The following is a 23,292-nucleotide window of genomic DNA, read 5'->3' as shown; positions in this document are numbered from 1 at the left end:
CCCTAGAACAGTTTTAGATTCACAGCACAGCTGGGTAGGGGTCTAGGGATCTCCCACACAGCCCCTGCCGCCCTAACCGCCACCTCCGTTCCCACCACTCCTCACCACCTTTGTACATTCATACGCCTACACTGACACGTTGTTATGCCCTAGAGTCCATGGGTCCCGCTAAGGACCACCCTTGCTCTGGTTCGTTCCGTGGGTCTGAGCAAATGTATGGCACCCATCCACCATTAGAGTACCCTACAGAGTAGTTTCCCTCCCCTAAAAATCCGTGCTCCACCTATCCACCCCTCCCTCACCACAACCCCTGATCCTTCTACGGTCTCCATAGTTCTGCCTTTTCCAGAATGTCCTATGGCTGGAGTCCCAGCATGAAGCCTCTTCAGACTGGCGTCTTCCACCGAGTGATACGCATTCAAGGTTCCTCCGTGTCTTTCCACGGCTAAACAGCTCCTTTCTTTTCAGCGCTGAAAGTTACTGCGCTCTGTGGACATATCACAGTGTATGTACCCATTCGCCTGTTGAGGGCATCTTGGTTGCTTCCAAGTTTCGGTGATTACAGATAAAGCTGCTATAAACATCCGGGGAAAGTGGGGTTTTGCCTAAGGAGCTCTTTCCTGGGGGTGTGGGAAGTGACCCGGGGGGAGGGGTGAAGGTTATGGTCACCTTGTCCCTGGCCTGACTGACTAGCTCTATGGCACATTTCCTGTGGACCGGGAATACTACTACTGTCTTCAAGCCCAGCAGCTCCAAAGGCGGCGAAGACCGCTGTCAGGCCTTTGGGATTCTGCTGCGGTAGGCCTGGGACCTGAACCCTCACCAGCTCCCCAGGTGACTGTCATGGGGGAGGCTCGGGAACCACTGAGGTCTCTTCTGAAACCTCCAGGAGCTGGGGACCTCCCCCATTCTCTACCCTTCCCCTCTGCTTCCTCACAGCACCCATAAGGTGGCTGGTCAGCTGATAGAAAGTTCCTTCCTCCATGGAGCTGAAGCCTACCTCCTGTCTCTTGACTGTCCTTGGGGGCAGCCTGAAATAAGCCTCCAATTCTGTGGGATGCCCCTTAGACATCAGAATGTGGCTCTGTGTCCCCCTTCCCTCCTGCTCTCCAAGTCAGATGCGTGTCCTCCATCCAGACCCCGGTCTCCATCATCATGGTCCACCAGGTTCAAACCCTCCTCCAACTGGTCAGTGTCACTCTGGGTGAGGCCTCCACGGCCAGGTGTCTATCCAGCTCGGAGGACTGGGAGGCTAAACCCTGGCACCCCCTCTCCGCCCCGCTGACCCCGTGGTCTACAACACCCCTGGGTTTCCTCGCTGGAACTGCCGCCAAGCCCAGCCTCTCCTCCTTCCTGTAGCACTGCACTAATTTTTGTTTTAAGCAAAAGCAGAACTTTTAAAATCTATCCCTATGAAACTGCATCGAGCTGGTATCCGTCCAACATTCCAGCCTGGACAAATCATCTTGAATCTCGCCTACATCATCCGCTGTATTTCATCCGATGTGTGCCACTGGGGACGGGGGAGGGGGTAGGGGGTGGGGGGGGCGCACATCTGGAGGTTCACTAAGCCGCCTGCTGACTCTTCACCCAGAACACTAACTTCGGGGGCGGGGGGTGGGGAGACGAATGCACACGTGCACACACTTACACGTTTTCTTTTTCTGTTCATGAGGAGGAGTCTAGGACGGAACCTAGAGATTTTAGAGAAATCTCCTCCCAGGATGGGCTCGGCCCCAAGCACAGTGTTTCTGGGGAAGTGGTCCGTGGACCACAGGACAGAGTCACCCCGAGTGCCTGCTGTCAGTGTAGGTAAGGGGCGCTTTCCCCGCGCCCACGGCAGCTGTGTGCTCCGAGCCTGTGCACAGAGGCTCCTCTGTTGTGTGTAACGCAGACGTGCACACGCGCTAGCAACAGTCTGCTGTCCTGCAAGTCTTCTGTGCATTCAACCAGAACGCAAGTTCAACTCATTCTGATGCCACTGAACCGCACCACTGTCCAGCCGGTGTCTCTCCCCAGCACCCGCGGGACCACACGTCCAGCCGAGATGCTCGAACATGAGATGCACTGGAGTTCTAGAAGCTTCTAGTTGGTGACTTTATTATTTAAAAAAATTTTTTATTATGCCCTGAAAAATGCCTCTTGTTGACTCCTTGTGTTTTTAACCTCCTCTAGTTCTCTGTGTCCTCATCTAGTGTTTTCTGAGGATTCAGTGTCAAGCCAAAGCCTTTCCATCCCTTGCCCTGTTTTTGAGCCTGGAGTATTCTCATTTTCTACCTTCCCCTAGTCTGGGTTTATTGGAGTGGGCCCAGGAGGGCACCTGGTCTTTCAAGACCGGAAATCGCCCTGGCTGTTTAACGAGGACCTCCCAGCTCCCTCCAGGCATCATTGGTCCTGTCTGGGCCACACAGACCGTTCTGTTTGAGGGAAAGACAGAATATCTTTCCCAGGGATAAAATTCTGTCTCCCACGCAGAGGGGCACAAGGAGCTCTCCTCCTATACCATTGACTGTCTGGGGAACATGCTGTTGGGACTTTCTTCTATGGAATGAATCTCCCCTCTTCTCCGGGATCCTTACTGTCAGAGCTCAACAAGTCCTCCCGATCCCCCCAATCTCCCCTGGTCTCCCTCTACTTCCGCCTTTTCTACTCCCTTTCCCTGACTCTCCCCCAGCTCATTCTGAACTGAGCACAACTCCAGCAAAGATGACTGGTGACTATTCTACTTATGGCTGATCCCCAAAACCCCGTGTAGCAGCCCCACCCCAGCCCCCTCATCTGCTCTCTCTGCTCTAGCCACACTAGCTTCTTTCAGTTCCGTAAAATGTCCTCTGCTCCCTCCTGCCACAGGGCCTTTGCACACACTCCTCTTTCCTCTGCCTGAAGTATCTCCTCCTACCCTGCCTCCACCTTTGCCTGGTCATCCTATGGATCTTGGTGCCGGTGACCCAGGAATGCCCGACTCAAGTACGCCATCGCCTTTATGCTGGTTCTTTTCCTCCAAACTTACTCCTTAGTTTGTAATTACTCAAACCAAATGTGTGATCCTCCACCTCTCCCAATACACCAAGAACCACAGAAGGCAGAATTAGTGCCTGGGCTTCCCGCGGACTCGCGCTTGTCTGGTGCAAACAGCCTATAGAATTTTGGAGAATGAATCATGCCACATGTGTTCCTTCTGTTCTGAGTTTTCCTGAAACGGCTGGTAATTATTACTTACTGGAACTGGGCCTCCAAAGTCATTCTTACTGTTCCAAAGTATTCTTTTGTCATTTGCAGCATTTTTGAAAAAAAAATCCGAGTTCACACAGAGAGGGCTCGCTGTGTAGAAGGCACTCCTGGCTGCTTGGCTGTCTCCCGTCTCTCCCTGCCCACCCCCGGCAGGAGGCTTCTATCCCAGTTACTTCGTGGGAGCTCCTCTCTGCTGGAGTCAGACTTGTCTTTGAGCTCCTGACTAGAACTCCTTCCTTTCCGTTTATGATTTAGGACCCGGCAGCCTGTCCACCCCCCGCCCTCCACCCAGCCCTAGCGCTCAGCGCTTTGGCACCACCGCGATGCTGCTTCTGGCTCCTTATCTTGGCTTAGGTGACCCTTATGCAGCAGGCACGACCGGACGGGAGCACGCGCCAATGGATAAGAAACCGCAGGAGTGAAGTGAGGCTACCAGCCCAGGCATCCTCACTCCCAGCGTCGCTGCACCCCGCCTGCCCCCCCGCCACCGTCCTGCTGCCCAGACAGAGGGCCAAGTCCCGCTGTGGGAACTCGGATGCAACAGACACTTAGCAAGGAGGTCTCTACCCCTTGAGAGTGACTACCCCCAGGAGCATCTCACGGCAGGATCTGAGGCTTTTGGAAAAACCTCTGTAGATGTAAGAACAAGAACAACACGACCTCCCGAAAACAGAGCCAGCAAGCGTGTGGATCCTGTCTGGGCAACGTGGGCTCTCACGTGGGGTTAGGAACCCTCATTTGCTGTCCAGAGCAAAGAAGGCCCAGAGGATGGCACTAAGAACTACTGATCTCTTGAGAAGAATGGACTTGATGGAGACTATAGTCGAATTTTCTCTGACCTCGCAGAGCAGCCGGGAAGGTCCCAGGATGCAAACGGCTGACATCCCCCTCTGTCCAGGAAGGCTGTCCAGGTCTGCTAGGCATGCCCCCTGCCAGGCTAACCAGCACTGCACCAGGGCAGAGGCACACGGGGGAGACCCCCATCACCACCCCACCCATCTGACTCCTGCTACTGGGCGGGGAAAGGGACAGCTTTCACCCTGGGAAAGCCTCTGCCGTCACAGTACCCAGTGCTTGGGCAGGAGAATGTGGCCAGACAGCAGAGGAGCCCCTACGGTTGGGGGCTGGAAGGCTGGAGGCAGAGGGAGAGGAAGGGGTGTCACAGTCCAGGCTGACCACCAGGAAGACCCTGGCAGTCAGGCCCATTGTATTCCTGATTTCCCCCCACTGTGAGCACCGGAGAACCAGCTCCCCCCCCCCCAAGAGCCACACACCGAGCCCAGTGCATAGGGACACTCACCAGCAAATGAGCCCAGCCACCACCGCCGTCCAGGTGACACAGCAGGAGTCCCGCCGCTTGGTCTGCACGGCCTCGTCCTGCCTGCAGCAGCACACGCAGACCACGTAAGTCGCGAGGATGATGAGGTTGAGGCCCAGGCAGACGGCGGCCACCAGCCCCAGGAACAGCAGTGACTGAAGAGGAGAGGCCCGGGGTCAGAACTCGGTCCCACGGTGGGGTTCGAGAAGCACCCTGTGCTGGGGCCCCGAGCTCCCCCTGGGGCTGTGGGTAGCCTCCATCCCCTCCTCTGCCCTTCCTCCCTCCTCCTCCTCTCGAACACACCATGCCTGGTGCTCAGGCTGGGCAGGGGCGCGGGGGCAGAAGGCGCTTCCATGTGGACAGGGTGGGCGGGCAGAGGCCGGGAGAACAGTGGATGCGGTCTGGGCTGCTGAGGCAGAGGTGAGGGAGAGGGAGCCGCTCGAGGCTGGGCCCCGGCTGGTGGTTTAGGATCCGGACCAGGCCCTGCCTGAGGAGCTCCTCTGAGCCTTCAAGAGACGGGGCAGGACCCGCCTGCTGGCAGCTGTTGGGGGTGAGCCGCGTGGCCGCGGGACAGACAAGGGGAGGGACATCCACGAGGGTCTGGGGGCCGTGGCCTCCTGGAGGACACCGGGTCTGGGCAGGATGTTTTGGAAGCTGAGAGGAACCTGGGACAGGGCCAGGAAGGGACGCCCAGTGCACCCGCTTCCTCCGAGCCTCGTTCTAGATGCTGGGGCCCCTCCAGAGCAGCAAGAAGACAGCTCTGGGCTGGAAGGCTGGGGGGGGGGGGCGCGCGCAGAGTCAGAACATGTACCACGGGGTCCCTTTCACTGAAGCCGGAGAGGGAGAGCCGTCCCCCACAGGCCAGGGGAAGCAGCCGAGCCCCCAATTCTGGAGAGGGCAAGAGGTGCTGCCTCAGGCCAGCAGAGCACCTCGGGGTCCTGCAAGGCGAGCTGCTGTCTGTCAGGAGGCCCGGAGGCACCCCCCTCCTTGCCCTCCAGTCTCCCGATTTAGCCAGATGGACACCAGATGGCATCAGGGTTGGTGGCCGCCAGCCAGGGCTGGACCTGGCCGTCAGTCAGCCTCACCCTGCTCCCCACGTGTCTGCCGGTGATTCCGGCTCCACAGCCCCCGGCACTCTAGTCTGGGCTGCTGGGGTGGGAGCCTGTTTTGGGGAACCCGGTGCTGGTGGTAGTGAGGCAGAGTCGTCAGATGCTGGGACCTCCCGGTCTAAGAGGGAGACCAGACTTGTGTCGGACCACGCACACACAGAGGAGACATCGATGGAAAAAGAGGCTGGGGGCTGCAGTCCTCAGGCCGGGGTCGTTTTTGGGGGGTGGGAGGTGCAGGGCTGAGCCTCACCATGGTGAGGCACCTGCTGGGTCCACCCTGCCCCGTCCCAAGTCTGTGAGGGCTCAGGTTGGCCTTCGGAGCCCTGATTCAACCTACTCCTCCTGTTGCCCGGACGTGCAGGCTTCTGAGCCTCACAAATGGCCCAAGTGGCAGGGACAGCCTGTAAAAGGGCAGGAGAGGTGGCTCATTTGGGAGCCAGGATGGTGGAGGTGTGTGGCATGGCTTCGCCTTCCCCCATCATCAGCGTGGCCGCCCCCAGTGGACCCGAACACATGAGCCCAGCGGAAGTGTCCCTGATGTCCTCACGGCATGGCGGGGCCGGGGCTCTCGGCCTGGAGCACTGGGCTTGTCCTGTGACCGGGGCAGGAGGCCCCCAGCCTGCTGAGAAGGTGGAAAGGAGCTGCCACCTTCCTGCCTCCATGCTCCCTCACCAGAGCGCCCTGGAGCCCCAGGCCAAGGTGAAGACGGCCAAGGAGGACGAAGAGACGGGTGACAGGTGCCCGCTACGCAAAGTGAAGTTCACCCACACGGCACGGTACGCCAGCTCTTGGAATGCAGAACCTTGTTAGAAATGCAGGGTCTCAAGCCTCGCTCTGGGCGCAGAAGGACGTCTAGAGATGATCCCAGGAGGTCAGTGTCCTGCAAGTCTGGGGGGCGCTGAGGAGCGTCCACAGAATTTCTCAAACCTTTTCCATAAGCTTAAGCTTTTCTCCAAAGACTCGCTTAGCAGAGCCCCACTCTCCAGGGCCTCTTCTGACTGAGGAGGGGACAGACATGCCAGGCTGTGTCCTGGCCACCCTTGTGTAGGCCCCCAAGACCCCTCTGCTAAAACCCAGGGTCCCCCTAACTAACAGGCCAATCACTATGCAATGCCCCTGCCCCACAAGCCAGCAAGGCCACGCCTGGTCATTTACCTTACAAAAAAGAGGCCGGTGTCCCCCCCAGGATACACCCCTGAATGTCCCCAGCAGCTCAATACCCTGGTAACAGCCCCAGAGCAGAGAGGACACAAGTGTCCACTGACAAGAGAACAGACACATACAATGCACTGTCGTCAGAAGCAGGAATACCACGCAACCACGGGAAGAAAGCCACGGCCACAGACGGAGGTGCGGGTGATCTCACAAACGGGAGGGTGGGGGAGACAAGCCAAACGGCAGACACACGGCGGCGCAGTCAGAGGAGCCCACCTACGGTGAGCGAGAGGGGCGCACAGGAAACACCTCTGCAAAGGGACGGACCGTGAGGGGCTCCTGGGGGGTTAAGAATACTCCGTCAGGATGGTTTTTCACGCACATATTCAGGTGGACACTTAAAACTGCACTTTCTGGGGCGCCTGGGTGGCTCCGTCGGTTAAGCGTCTGCCTTCGGCTCAGGTCATGACTTTGGAGTCCCAGGATCAAGTCCCGCATCATGCTCCCTGCTCAGTGAGGAGTTTATTTCTCCCTCTCCCTCTGCCTGCCCCCTTGTGCTCCCTCTGTCTCAAATAAATAAAATCTTAAAAAAAAATTTAAAAATAAAAAAAAAAATAAAAGAGGGTACACTTTTCTACAAGTTGCTCCTAACAAAAAAAAAAAAAAGGGCAACAAAACCCCAGATGGACCTTTTGTATACGCTAGAGAGTGGTTTGCGTCCAGACCTCTTCCCAGCTACCCTGGACTTCCAGCTGGTCTGGACAGTCCCAGTCTTTCTCCAAACAGGAAAATCTAGGACTATGTCATGTGTCCCCACCCGGCGAGGAAGCACCGCCAAGAGGGCTGGTGCTGTCAGTCCCCCCAGAGCTCGGCCAGCTGCCGCCCTCCGTCTGTGTGGCGGCTCCCCTACTTCACGCTTTCAGAGCCCCCGTGGCCCCCTGCCGGCCCAGACCCGAGGGGGCGGCATCCCCACCTGGGCAACGGGCCTCAAGCAGGTGCGAGTCCCGCCCGGAGAGGCCGGGCCTGGGAAGCCCAACAGAGGTTTTGGTTAGCAGCTCACCTCGGGGTCTCTCCCCGGCACCGGTGCTGGGTGATAAGGCGGGGGCAGGTTTGGGGGGCAGGGAAGGAAAGGAGGAAGTTGGGGAGCGGCGAGAAGGAGGAAGGAGTTAGGAGGACGGAGGGAGCAGTAGCCCAAATAGCAGCACCCCCCACCCCCTTCCACCACCATGGTGTCACCTGCCAACCTCTAATAGGCAATTATTTTCCTGCCCCTAATTAACACTGCAAGTCCCCATGCGTGTGGCAGGTGGGGGTGAGGGAGAGCAAACCTCTCTTCCCAAGGGAGCTGGGAGCTCTGTTCACAGGTCCCCTGCTCTGACAGAGCCAGGAAAGCAGCTGACCACCCCGGGGCCCAGCAGCCACCCCCTCCCCGCCCTGCCCGACACCGAGCCACCACCGTGCCCACAGCTCCACAACAGGGCCTGGGCTCCAGCCTCCGTCCTCAGCCAAGAGACTGCAATTAGCTCTGGTTTGCCACTTTGTAATGGGAAACCCAGAGCAAGAAACCAGGACCCAAGCCGGGACGGGACTCACTGATGTGCACGCTGGGAAAGCTGACCACGAGGGGGTTCTGCACTAGGCGCGGGAGGGGGCAGCAGTGGGAGACCCCACCCCCACCCAAGGGGTCAGGAGACAGCTAGAGAGTGGGCTGGCCACGGGGCGAGACCCCAGGGAAGGGAGCTGGAAGCACTTGGGAGGAAAGGGTTAAGCCCCCCCAGTGGCCCCCCAGCAGGGGAGGGGGGCGCAGCGTGATTGTCCGATGACCATGACTCAGTGTGCAGGCTAGATGAATGGGGCTTCCTCATCCAACTTGGGCTCCTGCTGGGCTCCCAGCCTGGCCTTTCCTCCCGAGACCTGCCCCCAAGGAAGGGGGGTGGGGGGAGCCCCACGGTTCTGGGGCTAGCCCCATCCTGTCCCCTCCCCTGGCCTGAAGACACACACTCAGGACTCTGGGGAGCCTAGGAGCTGAGCCACCCAGTTAACACATGAAAATACACATCTAAACGTAAAAAGTTAAAAACGTCTCCTCTATCTCGCCACGCGGGTACCCAAAGAACAACTGGTCTACGGAAGCCGGAAAGGAGCCGGCGAACAGGAAACCCTGTGTGGCTCTTGCACTTCGACAGAGGCAGCTGCTAACATCTGCACGGCGTCTTGGGAGTTTAAGTACATTCGTTCCTCAGCGCCTGGTCTTTCCGCCGTCGGGGGGAGCGGGGTGGTGCGGGCAGCTGGAGGTGGGGACTCCAGTGGCTTGTTCTGGGAGAGTCATGGCTGGGTGCAGGGCCAGAGGTCCTTGCTGTGGACACCTGGCCAGCTGGGGGCCAGTCACATGCGTTAGACCCCCTAACTTACTGGGTCCTTTCCTACTCTCCTTGATGGGGGTGGTTCTCTCCATTTCGACGCCTCCCCCATCCAAGGTGAGAGACCCACGCTGGGAGGTCCGGGCTGCTTCCCCTCTGTACATACAACCTAGAGCTGGGGGTACAGGGTCAAGTCCACTGGCAGGGGTGGGGGTGGGTGGGTGGTGAGAGGATCAAATATTGGCGGGCTTCCATTGTTCCCCAAGAGTAAAGACAGTGAGTGGGAACCCGTGCTTCTGCAGGAACGTTCTGGGAGCTGAATTTGCTCAGGATATTCCGGGTCACCAGGCAAGCTGCTCGTCTGTCATATCCACTCTTGTAGGACCCCCGTTTTCTTCCAGATCCCTGCACAGCTGGTCCCTCCTAAGTTTTCCTCGGGGACTGCACCTGTCCCTTTCCATCGCCACTGAGTCTTTGGTGAGCGCACATCCCCACAAGCCGGTGTCGTTCATTTGGACACTTGGGGCATGGGTTAGTTCTTCTCCGATCAGTGTCTGTGGAAGAAAATCTCTTCCCTCTGTATCGACAGGGTACTGTCGCTGGACACATTACTGAACCCCACGGCAGCCCATCTAATGGTTTGTATCACAGGTCCTACCACGAGCTATGGGACCCTCTAGGTAATAAGCACGTTGCCTGAATGTCTCGTTTAATACTTGCAGATGAGGGAAGTGGGGCTCAGAGAGGTATGGACACCTGCCATGACACACAGTAAGTGATAAAATGGGGATTCCAACCCAAGACAGCCGGAGAGCAGGGCCCCAGCCCCACCTACTCAGCTGCCAAAGCCTTGGGCAGCCTTGGTTATCACGTGACCCCACGTCTGGCACAACATTTGGCCTCAGTCATGTTTGCTAAGTACTCAGATGACTGACAGCAGAAGGTGCCCCATCCACGATGTTAACTGGCCTGCAAACTGGGAGGAAGGGAGCTTCCAAGAGGGACCCATGGTCAGACAACAGGAGGGCTTAACCAAGCAGGAGCCCCCTTAACTAACACCCAGAGCCACGGTCCGGCTGCCCAGGAACAGGGACCCAAAGGAAGGGGATGCCTTCTGGTCATCTGGTGCCCAGCACAGTGTGCCAGAGGCTACACCCTGAGAGGAGAGGGGCAGGGACTGTGAGCGGGTCCCTCTGGCTCAGCTGCCACCTCTCCAGGGGACTCAGTGGGTGGGGGAGGTGCAGTTCCCCCCACTCCCGCTCCACCACAGCTGCTGGTGGGACAGGTGCTGTCTCTGGGGCCACCAGGGTGGGGAAGTGCCCTACCACTACCCCTTGGGCATCTGGAGGTCTTCTTGACGCAGCCAGTTTAGATTTCCTCCCGTGGAGAGAAGAAAATTATGGCTGGAGACCTTCCCTGCCCCCCAGTACAGGATCTGGGGGGCAGGGCTGGGGACACATCAACAGACAGGGGCGCGCGCGCGCACACACACACGCACACACCAACAACACAGCTGTCTCAGAAATCATATCCGCCTCTTTTCATGCATTCATTGGGAGCGGAAGATTCCCTGGAGCTATCCCCAGGCGGCCGCATTCTCAGGGAACGCTGACTTCCAGGGGCAGAGCGCTGGGAGCGGGAGGGGCAGACACAGGAGGAGAGAGCCAGGCTCACCCACCCAACTGCCTCTCAGACAGCAGGAAGGGGTCCCGATTCTCTCCTCTTTCCGGAAGGGCAGACACCTTGTGCCTGGGGCCTGAGGTTGACAGGGACACTAGGGGCTATTATTAGACTCCCCAGCCCGGTGCACCGCACTCCCTGCCCGGTCAGGATCCCGGGCCCTGCAGAAGAAAGGGCTGGTCTGGGAAGGCTAACAGCTGACTCCCGGCTCAGCCTCCCCCTCAGCCTCCCGGGACTCAGCTGAGGCCCGGCTCTGCCCCAACCTGCCCCACAGGGGCAGATCATGTCCGAGAACCTGACACTCTGCAGGCAGAGGCCACCAGGGGTCAAAGTCCCAACATGGGCGGGTAGCTCTCAACAAATGGGTCCCGTTCTGGGCTTTTCGGCCTCAATCTTTGACCCAACGGTGGACTGACTCAGGGGCTGGAGCAGGCTTGGCCAGACCTCAGAAGGCTGGGGGAATCTTAAGCTCGGCTCGGGCTGGGAGGTCGGGGGAGCCCCTCCCCCAGCGGGAGTACAGACACGGCGGAGGGAAGGGGCAGAGGGAAGGGCCCGAGGAGCAAGGGAAGGGCCGAAGTGCAAGGATGAGGGGAGTGGCCGGCCAAGAAGCCAAGACCCCAGAAATCCGGGGCCTTGTTCTGTGTTGTACGTACTGAGCAGGAGGGTGAGGCTGGGGTGGGATGGGGCTGACCGGGCACACGTCCCTTCCCCCAGATCTCTACATGTGGCTGCGGGCTCTGGGCGCACCAGAGGTTGGTCACCCCCGCCCCCCACGCAGCCGCCTCCCCCAGCCCTGCAGCCGTCCAGGAGAGGCCCAGGCAGAGGTGCTGCCAGCGGCTCCCACCCTGCGGGCAGGGGCCGGGGGGGGGGGGTGCTGCGGAGTCGAACTCGGGAGACCAGTCAGTTTCTGTTCAAACTTCTCCCAGGCCGCAGATACCCGGAAAGAGAGCGCCCGTCCTGGAACCGCAGACGGAAGAAAAGCCCGAGGCGCCCTTGGCATCCCCGCAGCTGGCGCGAGGGAGTTACGCGGGTACAGGCACAAAAGCCCCCCTCCCCCGGCGCTCGGCCCCAAGCCCCGCACGCAGCCCCCGCGCCCTTCCTCCTCCCCGTTCCCCATCGCTGGCAGAACTCCCATCTCTCCAGCTTTCCCGGCCCACGAGGTTCCCAGACGGGAGCGCCGTGGCCAAGAGTCCCGGGGGAGAAAGGGAGAGGGGTGACGAGACTGCGGGGCAGGGTGGGAGGCGGGCCGGGAGGGGGTGGGGACGGGGTGGTGCGGGAACTTGGGGCGCGGGCCGTGGCCCGGGTCCGGGCCGCGCGCACTCACCTCCCGGTAACTCTCATCGCGGGGGTTGAAGGTGCTGTCCACCGGCTGCAGGCGCAGGCCCAGGTGCGGGACGCTGTGCAGCCACGCAACCCACCAGGGCGCGACGTACTCCACGCGCGCAGCCGGCATGGCTCAGCCCCAGAGCTCCCGCCTGCTGCTGCCGCCGCCGCCACCCGGATCGGGACGCGCGCCCCGCCCATCCCCGCCCCGCCCCACCCCGGCGCAGGCCCCGCCCCGCCCCTCCCGGGCCAGACCCCAGCCCTGGACACGCCCTCGGGCTGCTGCGGATGGTGCTCGGGAACCAGCAGGGTTTTCCTTCTCGGGATTCTGTCTTGGCCCCGCGGGCGAAAGAGATGCAAGAAGTGAAAACTTCCCCCAGCGGCCCTGTTTCTTCACAGCGGTCTCTAGGTCCCCGGGCTCCTCGTGACTGATTATCAAATCAGGATATAGATTGTCAATGCGTGCTGCGAGCAGGGCAGTCCTGGCGAGGCGAGGTGGTCCTTCCTAGGGCTTCCAGGGCGGGTAGTGAGTTCACAGTTTGGGGGCGGCAGGGAGCAACAGTCTGCCCCTGGGTCACTAGTTCTAAATTCACTCACGTTTATCGAGCATCCGACTGTGTAAACCGCGTGTACTCAGAGCAGTGAGTGGTTCTGTCCTGCGAGCGCCCAGCCTGTCTGCCCAAACAACTAACTGATGCGGCTTTGGAAGCCCTGGGGACTGAGAAAAGTAGTTTGATTGTGCCTGGTAGGCGGCACAGGGCAGGCCTCCGGGAGGAAGGGACAGTGGAGCTGACCAGAGGGGAGGGGAGGAGAGCACTGGGAGCTCCCGGAAAGGCTGGACGTCTTGAGGAGACACAGGACTGTCCACAGCACACATTCACCAGGCACCTCCTCTGTGCCGGGCACGGAACAGAGCAGGGGTGTGGCGCCTGAGCAGGCAGCTGGTAATAGCACACATAGAAAGATGCAAACTGCTGTCTTCGAGGGGTTTTGGCGAAAAGCATGAGCAGAGCAGGGTCTGTGGACCAGGATGCGCTCAGGTTGATCTGGTAAAGCCTTGTGAACACCTGGCTGGGGTATGCTGAGCACTCACAGAGGTCCCAGGCTGAAAAGGCCCGGTTGGAGAACTGCAGACAGCGTGATGTGATGGGAGGACAGGGCGGGGCTGGCAGATAGAGGTGGTGCTTGAGGCAAGGACAAGGTCAAGGTAAAGGGCCACCTGAGGTTTAGGTGGGAATGGAGGAGTTAGGGGTCCTGCTGAATCAGGCCGGAGTTGGACACAATCTGGGGGTGGTCACGAGAGGGGGCAGAGACATGGGGGAGAAAGGGGACTCCAGAGAAACTCCCTAGTTTCCAGCTTGGGGATCTGGGTGAGGTGCCCTGAAAATGTGGCTGTCGGAGGGGAGCGGACCACAGACGTCCCTACCATGACCGCTGTCAGAGGTCCCGGGGCCAGGAGAGGGAGTCCCGTCTTGTGGTCCAGATCCCAGTTCCCCCGGGCCTGACTGCGGCCATCTCAGCTGCACATGCATGCCCAAAGCTCAGGCGCCGAGTGGGGCGCTGAAGGCCGAAGACAGCTCCTACGGGTTTTCATTAATTCAACAATCTTTGGCTGAGCATCTTCTCCGTTCTAGGGAAAATGTGACCAGTAAAACCCCCCACGTTCCTGTCTGCATGGGGTCTAGAGTTTATTAGGGAAGGAGAGGCAGCTTTTACCCGCCCCAGTGATCTGGTGGTGGTAGAGGGGTGGGGGGCGAGCTTCTCAGGGCATCCTGGGTGGGGGTTCTGAGCAGAGAGACAGTACATTATGAGCTCGGGGACTGCAATCCGGGTGGGGGTGTAAGGGCGTGAAAGGGGAATCAAGGAAGTACAGCACCATGGCCGGGGAGCAAACTGCAGGCCAGGGGAGCAGAGCAGAGGCTGACTGGTCCCGGGGCTGGGGCGGTGTAAGAGGGAAATTTCCGGGAGACGAAACATTGATTGCAGTGGTATTTATACAACTATAAATGTTTGTCAAAATTCACAGAACTGGACACCAAGGAGGGTGAATTTCACTCTAAGTTATGCCTCAATAAGCCTTGCTTTATTTATTTTTTAAGATTTTATTTATTTTAGAGAGGGAGAGAAAGCGGGGAGGGGTAGATGGAGAGGGAGAGAGAAACTCAAGCAGACACTGTGCTGACAACGGACCTCGATGTGGGGCTTGATCTCACGACCCTGAGATCATGACCTGAGCCAAACCAAGAGTCAGACGCTTAACTGACTGAGCTACCCATGTGCCCCTCAATCAGTCTTACTCTCAAATAAATACCTTTATTAAAAAAAAAGGAGGAGTAGGGGGCGGGGGGTGGTATGCAAGGGCCATTTCGCCCAAGGCCTGTTAAGGATTGTGGTGTTTGAGGCGAGCCTGCTGCCCGCCCAGGAAAATGTACCTTAATGTCCTGGGGCCCTCGGCAGGCGGGCTCTGACAACTGGCCCGAGGACACAGCCCTGCACTGACGTGATGGGCCCTGCTTGGTGCCACATGCACAGTTCCCCCTCCCGGTCCCTCTACATCGACAGCACAGGAGGCTCCAGCTGCTGATCCCGCCTCCTGAACACCGGAAGTTTGGGGATTTGACATTCCTCTAGAAGATTAGAGTCACAACAGTGATTCTAAGTGCTCCGGGGAGAGAAGGGAGAGAAGGGAGGGCAAGATACCAGAGATCCCAAGTGGGAGGGCCTGCCTCGGGGAAGCGGCATGTCACCCTGGGGATTGACCTGGTGGTTGGGGGGCCGGGGTTCAGCCCCAGAGGGAGGGAGTGAGGCGGGGGCAGGCCTGCTGACAGGCTTGAAGACAAACTACCCAACTACAGGGCCCGCCGTCTGGGGGCAGCAGTGAACAGCGGAACCTGCTCTCCCAGTCTGCACCCAGTTAGACGGTGACCCTTCTAGCTTCTTCCCCAGAGGCCTACTAGGGGACTCCAGAGAAACTCCCGAGTTTCCAGCTTGGGGATCTGGGTGAGGTGCCCTGAAAATGTGGTTGTCCGAGGGGAGCGGGCGAGCAAAGCATTAGAACAGGAACAGGAGACCGCCGCCCGGGGACTCTTGTGGGAGTTGAAGTGAGAACAGCCCTCCAGCCCATTCCAAACCAGCAACTGCGGCCCACGCCTCACCACTCAGCCAGTGATCGGTTTTATCACAAACCGGTAAGTGGCCATCAGCAAAGCAGTGGTTGACCCCGGCCACCCGAGGGCTCAACATGTACCTAGGCCTCCTACCAACTTAATCAGACTCTCTGCCATCAGCCTAGGCCACCAGGGCCGGGGTTGAGAACCGTGGCCTAAAAGGGTGTCTTCTCCAGGCACGAAGTCCACAGGATTTGGCTCCTAGGAGCTGCGGCCTGTCTCTGCACAAGGTGCCAGGACAAAGGAGGCCCAGTGGCAAGCCCTCCCTTTTCCTGGGCATCTTGAACACCCAGAGAATGGGGAGGACTGGAAGGAAGCCTGTGAAGGTGCTCCACCCTGGGCTGGTCACCGAGCGCCTGTGGACCCCTTCTGGAGGAAACCCATGCCTCTCGCGACTGGATTCAAACTCCCTTACAATTTCTGTAGGAAAAAACTCAACTAAATGAATTCAGGCACTAGGCTTCTGGGCATTTTATCAAGTGAACCATTTCTAGCCCCGCACTGGAGACTGCTCACTTGTAGGATGTCGCCACCTTGCGGTCTGTCCTGATATGACCCCATGCGTCTCAAAATTGCCCAGTGCCGGAAACGCCACTGCTTTTACTCTTCGCTCGTTCTGTTCCGCTAGACCACTGCAGCATCGATGTGGTCGTGGGTTATGTGCCGTGACCATGCGGCAACTCACGCCATGAGGGGAAAGCAATCTGGCAGACCCCGCTCAGCCTCCTAAGAACTGGCCCTGCACATACAAGCCCAACACAAGTTGTACCTGCCACGTTGTGTGGAGGCAGCTTTCTCTGCTTAAGCCGTGTGCATCACAGGACGCTTGCCCAACCCCATTAGCTGTCCTCGGAGGGGAGGAAAGAGGATCCTAGGAGGCTGAATGCCCAGCCGCCACACAGGACACCTGCTGGCCATGGGGCACCATTGCCCACCATTAGAGCTGATCTTGTGGTCTCTTCTCTGTTCAGCACTGTCCCATCCCTGCTTGATTTTCCCATGGTGACTCTATAGGCAGAGGTCTGCAGTTCTTCCCTGGGGCTGGGACCAGTGCATGGTGCTCAATAGTGAGGTAGTTTCTTAAGATCACGCTGGCTGACAAGTGGTAGAAGCTGGATCCCCAAGGAGTTGGGGCTGGCTGGGACCTGAGCCCTCACAGGCCTGTTGGAGCAGTGAGCCGCACTCACACCCCCTGCCTACCCCTGTGAACTCAACGTCCACTCCTCCGTCTTGAGGCCTAGGGTCAGCTCTCGGGCAAGAACGCTGGCTTCTCCCCCTAACCTTCAGCTGCATTTCCCGGACGGGTCTCTCAGTCCAGGATCCTGTTTCCTGTTCCCTCTTTCCCTGGAGAGCGTGGCCCATTTTGCTGGGCCGACACTCATCTGCTCTCAGCAGTCATCTCCTCACACCCTACAGGTTCTGAAGCTCCACTTTACCTCGAGCAGCACTTAGGAAACAAAGTGTCTTAGTCTGAATAAAAAGCCTCCCGTCCACTCCTGCATCCAGGAATCCTTCCCCCCGTGGATCTGAAAGCAGTGTTTGGAGGATGGGATGGCTCAGCTTGTTCCAATTTCCAAGAAGCTAATCAACTCCACCCTGTAACTACCACTTTCATTATTAGGAAGCTCACTTTACCTAAATTACTTTAAAATCCCACGAGGGCATACTGGCTTCCTTTCACAAATATCTGCCTCTTCTGTGTTTCCATCTATTTATTTTCAAACTTAAGCTAAAAAAAGGATGGTTTTATTTGTCCACTGAGATCACAGCCAAAGATCAGGGATGAAAGTAGGAACCAGGACTCCCATCCTGTTCCCACTGGAAGCCACGACCAAGTAGTATTTCCCTTCCCGCCCTCAAAGACAAAGGACATTTTAAGAATTTTTAAAACTTTAATACAGTTCAAATCAGTGGACCAGGTTCACTTCAGCTCCTTCACTGCCAAACCTAGAGAAGAAGAGATACAAAATTGAGTCACCCAGGACATACAGTTTTAGAGTTACTCTTGCTTGTCTGGACTTTGTACTCAAACTAAAGAGGGTTAACAGACCCAGAAATTAAGCATACCATGGCAGTTTTGCTTAGAATTAAGTTAATCAGGGTTGTGAGATCAAGTCCCATGTCAGGCTCTGTACTGAGCGTGGAACCTGCTTAAGATTCTTTCTCTCTCTGCCCCTCTTGCAAACCCTCTCTCTAAATCTGAAGAAATAAAAATAAGAAAATACTAAGTCAGTGTTGGGGGCGCCTGGGTGGCGCAGTCAGTTAAGCATCCAACTCTTGGGTTTCAGCTCAAGTTGTGATCTCAGGGTTGTGAGACTGAGCCCCACGTGCGGCTCCGGGCTCAGAGGAGTCTGCTCAGGACTCGCTCTCCCTCTGCTCCCCCAACCCCCCGCGTGCTCCCTCTTAAAATAAATAAATCTTTAAAAACAAAAAACTTAAACAAAAAATTAAGTTAGTGTTTGATAATTAAAAACAAAAACACAGTCAGAAAGCAGTCCATCTCTCAGCCTTCATGAAGAGACCTCAGGAAGTCCCTACGATGTCAAGCCGCACCGGCCAACTGTCCAGTGTGAAGGGGCAGCCTGAGCCCGCTCTGCGCTCCAGGCCATCTCCCCGCTCCCCCCAGGATGGGCCCTCAGTCTCACCTATGCTCACAGCCTATTTAGTTTTCCAACCTGCAAAACTGGGGATTGGTGACAGCACCCACCTTGCAGGGTTGTGGGGAGAAGGAAGAGTTACCCAGAGTTCAATGTTCGCTGTTACTATTCTATATTAGAAAAGCACAGACGGGAGTAAAACGAACTATTCTTGGGCCAGGGAAACTACTTCTGGAACGGGATGAACTCAGTGAATCACACCTATTCATTCCTTCCACCACCAACAGCAAGAACAGGTACTTTGACGAGCCACAAGATGCACTTTCATAAGTCTGGGGACAACGCAAGAAACGAGACAGCGACACAGGAGCCCTCCACATTTCGGGTGGGCCCCTCTGGGAGCCCAGGCTCGCTCACCTGGGGGCAGGGACTGCTTCAGTTTCTCTGCCTTCTCCTTGTCCGTGATGACCAGGGTGTAAAGGTATCTGCTGCACCGAACTTTGAACTTCACATTGTCCTTATTTTTCTTGATCTTGACGGCTACCAAAGGGACAGGAATCAGGAATTAAATGGTACCACAGAAGAGACATCACACAGTTCACCTGCTTTCTGTTTACGCAGTGAAATGGCACTTTTGGCAACCACGCTCAGGGCTGTGCTCCCCTCCCTGGACCGTCTCCTCTGCAGAAACAGAAAGCCAGAGGCCCTCTAGGACTTCAATATTAAAAAAAGTGCCAGAAACCTACACTTCCCTTCTATCAGTATGTCAGAGCCTAGGGCTAAATTTTAACTGGTGTGTCTGATACATGGAACGCATGTGAGAACATTCTGTAACCACCTCCCTTCTTCTGGGAATCAGTTCTGGGGCCCCCGGGGCGATAGTAACTACTTCCTTCAGGATCCTCCATCTAGCCCCAGGGTTATGTGCTAAAGCTTTTCCTAAAGTTTACAAAACCCATTTTCCAGGTTCTTTCCTACTTCCAAAAGTCCATCCCAGGACCACAGCTCAGACAACAGAGCCCTAGGTGTTAACTTGAGCTCAGTAGCGCAAGGTCTGAAGTTTTGTTAGTGCGTTTCCATGGAGGACATTTCATGTATCCATCAAAACTCTGCAATCTAAGTTTAAAAACAGCTCAGACACTCTCGAGAACTCATTATCGTAAGCGCAGTTTAGTGTCCATCCCGAGTCAGGCGGCCCCGAGCCAGTGGCCGGGGGCCACACACGGGCTCACACGTTGTCAGCCCGCGCACCTGACCAGATGGCTGGACACACAGGCCCTCAGCCCCACAGAAGCAGCACCAGATTCACCTGGACTTACAACCCGCGACTCCATCCACCTCTGCCAGTCCGGTAAGTGCTGAAGAAATGAGGCGTATCACGAGAAGCAGCACCTGAGCCTGCCCAAGGCAATGGCTGCCTTAGCCCATGTTTTAGGAAGTTCGGCAAACTGGGTCTTCATTCAAACAACCTACTTTGCTATCTTAACATTCCTCTTAAAGCTAAGTATGCCGCATCACCCCTAGCAGCTGCCCTGCGCCTCGCACAATCCCAAGATGCGGGGAGCTCTTTAAGAAAAAATGTTTCTTCAACACTGTCCTACTGTGCAGTCCTTCCACGTAAGGGCACCCAGCCCCAAGAACCGAGAGCAGTGAGAGGGTCCGTACACCACTGCTCAGGGCAACGGGATCTGAAACAGCCGAAGGGGAGAAAGCCCCCAAGTGCCCACTGCCGGACGCACAGATCAACTTCGGCAGATGCCCACGGTGGGTCCCTGAGCCTCAGAAGGGAAATCCTGACAGACGCTACTGAATGTCACCGCACCGAAGCAGCCCACAGATACTGCGCTAAACCAAGCCAGCCAGGCCACAGGGACAAATGCTGCTGCTGTCACCCACAGGAGGTTTCTAGAGCAGTCAAATCAGTAAAGCAAATCGGTGGAAGCCAGGGATTGGAGGGAGAATGGTGCATTATGTTTCTTGGGTGCAGTTTCAGTTTTGCAAGATCACAGGATCAAAAAAAGCCCAGTGAACGTTCCCAGTGCCAGCAAACTGTACACTTAAAAATAGGAAGGTTTTGCTACGCATATTTATAATTAAAAATATTTTTACAAGTTTACTCAGTAAGTCCTGAACACACTGTGTCCAGGGGACCACGCTGTCTAAAACCAGGCTCCCGAATTCCCATGCAAACCGATCTGATGGACTGGGTACCATTTCTTCATGATACTAAGGATTCCAAAGGATCCTCTGATGTGACCCTTACACCAATCCCGTGGGACAGATGCCATTATCCCCTGGCCCCGCCTTCAAGAGAAAAAAGACAGTGTTGTGTTTAAGCTGTTGAGGATGGCCACCCACTGATAAGAGCTAGGATTTGAACCAGGCCGTAACCTCAAATTCCCTGGCCTGAATGATGACGGTCACGATAACCTCTCTTTACAGCATGAGAGTATACCAACAGTGTCACCAGCGGTCCCCAGAACACCAGAAAGGGTAGACCTCCTCCTTGTTCCCACAGATGGCCACCATTTCCAACAGTCCCAGAGGATCAAAAGTCACAGCGACTCGAAGAGGACCCACTAGAACGCTCTCCCCAAGCTCCCGCCACCTTTTCATTCTTCCACTGATGGAGTGTTAGAGCCTGGGCCACCTCAGTCCGTCAGCAGACACGGCTCTGCTTTCACGAATGATCTGATGCTCTCCTGAGGACACATCTCTGAACGGAAAACGGAGCTTTAAGGAGTATTTGATGAGGCAGAAAAATGAGGACTCTGGGCTACCCCCCGCGTATGAATTCAAGATCTACCCTGTAGGAAGCACGAGCCCCCACACCTCCCTCAATCGTAGTAACACGGTGCATAAGGACTCCCTCCCACATGGGGCACACCAGCGAGAACACTCGGGGACCAGGGGCTGGTACTTCACCCAGTGAAAGCTTTGCTGTCAGGAGGCTTCCAGCACATCGTTCCCTTATTTACAGACGCGGGAAACTAACTCCTACACGTGAGAGGCAGACCGCTTCCTACAGCTAACCGTGCGGCAGGAAGGGCAGGGCTCAGGCAGCAGTGGGCCCAGAACCCGACAGGGGGCACCAAGGTCAGGGTTCTGAGTCCCACACTTCCAGACTTCCACCTGGTAAGGACTCTGCTCAGACACATACCTCTCCTGAACTAAGGATGGTTTTTAAAATGCTCACAGCCAGCCAAAGGGAACACACTGCCCAACAAAGTCTTCCCTTGGGTAAATGGGATAAAGTCCCTGCTCCCAGGCAGCCAGGATCTGCTTCAACAGCCCCAGACCAATGCTCCTGGTCTAGGTGAGATCAGGGGAGGGACCAGGGGAAGGTCTAGAGAGAATCAGGGAGGGACCTGGGGAAGGTCTAGAGAAGGATCAGGAGAGGGACCTGGGGAAAGTCTAGAAAAGAACCAGGGGAGGGACCTGGACAAGGTCTAGAGAAGGATCAGGGAGGGACCAGGGGAGGGACCTGGGGAAGGTCTATAGAGGATCAGGGGAGGGACCTGGGGAAAAGTCTAGAGAAGGACCAGGGGAGGGACCAGGGGAAGGTCTAGAGAGAATCAGGGAGGGACCTGGGGAAGGTCTAGAGAAGGATCAGGCGAGGGACCTGGGGAAGGTCTAGAGAAGGATCAGGGAGGGACCAGGGGAAGGTCTAGAGAAGGACCAGGGGAGGGACCTGGGGAAGGTCTAGAGAAGGATCAGGGAGGACCGCTCCACGCGCACGCGACCATCGTCACCAACTCTTGCAGTTCAGGTCGGCCACTTACATTTGGCGTCCTTTCGCCGGGCCGTGAGCAGGAAGTCCTTGATCTCCTCGATTTTGCGAGGCTGCAACGCAACGATCAGGCTCGTGAGCTGCACTGACACACTCTTTACGGTCGTGACTTGACCACCGCCACTAGCCCCTCACGCCCAGGAACCCTGGACACCCGCAAAGGCGGTCCTGTCCCCGCTGCCCTCCCCCGAGAAAGCCCCAGCAAGGGTCATACTCACCATGGCTACGGAGAAAGCAGGGGAGCGCGCGGCCGGCACCTGCGCAGAAGACCGATGTTAGCGTCGGCGGGGCGCGGGCAGTGGCGACGACCCCCGCTTCTCCTCCCCACCCGCCCCCCGAAATGCCCACTCCTTCACACTCCATCCTCCTCTCCCGCACCCTCGGTCCACACCCAAGGTCCCCAAATCTCACCCAATCGTGGATTACCCCGGATTACCCCCTCAGCGCCCCATTCACCGCGCGAAACACTCACAGCAAGCAGCAAGAAGGAGGCCGGAAAAGAGCGAGACTTCCGTTTCCGCTCAGTTGAACCCTCCCCCCGAAGGAAGCTGGGTACGGTGTCTGCAAAGGGTCAAGCATTACATAGGCGTTCGTCCTTCCCATTGCAGCCCTCTGCCCTCTCCTGGCCCAGATTAATAGTGCGGATCGGGAATAAAACGGGCCGCCTTCCTCCTCCCTCCACTTTCTTTTCCTTCCCCACGCCCAACCCCCACCTTGGCTTTGCTGAGCTTCATCTCCGATCCAGCTTAAAGACCGAACACTTATTACCTACCGCTTTCTTTAGATGTGTGCATTGAGTACCTACGCAGAGATTTTAAATAAAGGGACCCTCCTAGGCACATGTTAGAGCCTCTTTGCGGGGGTTTCTCACATGTCCTTCTGGTCCCCTTTCCCGCGGACATCTAATCGGGCATGAGTAAAGCCCTCTTTTCCACTTACTGGAGCTTTCCCACTTGCCTCTTCCGATTCCTTTAAAAACCGGTGCACATAAGGGTAAATTAATACTTCAGCAACTGACATTTAAGGAGCATTTATATGGGGCATCCCCTGTGCTAAGCACTTTACCCCTGGGCCCTCTGATCTTTAGGCGCACTTGCGAGAGGTCGGTCTTGTGGGTACCCCAATTTTAACCGGGGCCGGGAGGAGGGGGAGCTGAGAATGAAGGCTGTGCTTGCAGGGAGAGCCGAAGTCGGGATTTGAACCCACGCGGGCGGGGCAGGTCCCAAGCCCGGGCTCCTGGCCCCTGCTTTCGGAGGCCGTGAAGGCCGCGATTCCTTTGTCCCTGTGGTTCCTTCCAGCTCCACCCTGTGCCTGACATTGCTTACTCTCGGCAGACTCCGGGACACGTGAGGTTATCGATTTTATTTTTATCGTCCACTTTTATTCTATTTTCAACCTCTCTACAAATGTCTACATTTTATTATATTTCTTCCCCCCAAATTTAATAACTGCACGACAGAAAGTAATTGCCGTGTGTTTATTATCACAGAGCAGCCTACCTGAAGAGACAGAGTGCGTCGCCGTGAACTTCACTGTGAACTCACTCCCCCCATCCTTCCTTC

General features: G+C 57.0%; 2 protein-coding genes and 1 long non-coding RNA gene across 7 annotated transcripts in view; 1 reads left to right on the top strand and 2 right to left on the bottom strand.

Moving 5' to 3' along the window:
• TTYH2 (tweety family member 2) overlaps nucleotides 1–12,317 on the bottom strand; it is a 37,113-nt gene extending 24,796 nt beyond the window's left edge. For both annotated transcript variants that reach the window (XR_013968151.1, XM_080826357.1), the window contains exons 1-2: nucleotides 12,178–12,317; nucleotides 4,532–4,704 (exon numbers count right to left, since the gene is read on the bottom strand). Coding sequence is in view for 1 of the 2 variants with exons in the window: in XM_080826357.1 (XP_080682483.1) it covers nucleotides 4,532–4,704; nucleotides 12,178–12,306 (302 nt within the window). In the remaining variant the exon portion in view is untranslated. The remainder of the gene's footprint in view (nucleotides 1–4,531; nucleotides 4,705–12,177) is intronic.
• Nucleotides 11,263–12,551, top strand: LOC308356952. Its single transcript, XR_013968152.1, has 3 exons — nucleotides 11,263–11,498; nucleotides 11,780–11,883; nucleotides 12,209–12,551. It is a non-coding gene; the product is annotated as an uncharacterized lncRNA (long non-coding RNA).
• A 4,664-nt stretch (nucleotides 12,552–17,215) lies between these two features.
• RPL38 (ribosomal protein L38) lies at nucleotides 17,216–22,245 on the bottom strand. 4 transcript variants are annotated; one of them, XM_080826873.1, is made up of 5 exons: nucleotides 22,203–22,245; nucleotides 21,949–21,987; nucleotides 21,723–21,783; nucleotides 18,358–18,480; nucleotides 17,216–17,290 (listed from the first exon to the last, which is right to left on the bottom strand). In XM_080826873.1, the coding sequence occupies exons 2-5, from the start codon at nucleotides 21,949–21,951 to the stop codon at nucleotides 17,265–17,267; spliced, it is 213 nt and encodes a 70-aa protein (XP_080682999.1). In that variant the 5' UTR covers nucleotides 21,952–21,987; nucleotides 22,203–22,245; the 3' UTR covers nucleotides 17,216–17,264. The 4 variants fall into 4 exon arrangements, with proteins under 4 accessions (XP_080682999.1, XP_080683001.1, XP_080682998.1 ...); XM_080826875.1 differs by having other exon boundaries at nucleotides 22,167–22,223; XM_080826872.1 differs by having other exon boundaries at nucleotides 22,142–22,221.
• Nucleotides 22,246–23,292: the final 1,047 nt, after the last annotated feature.

The sequence above is a fragment of the Martes martes genome (genome assembly GCF_963455335.1).
Source record: "Martes martes genome assembly, chromosome: 16".
Taxonomy (NCBI): domain Eukaryota; kingdom Metazoa; phylum Chordata; class Mammalia; order Carnivora; family Mustelidae; genus Martes; species Martes martes.
This window is presented reverse-complemented; position numbering and strand designations above follow the sequence as displayed.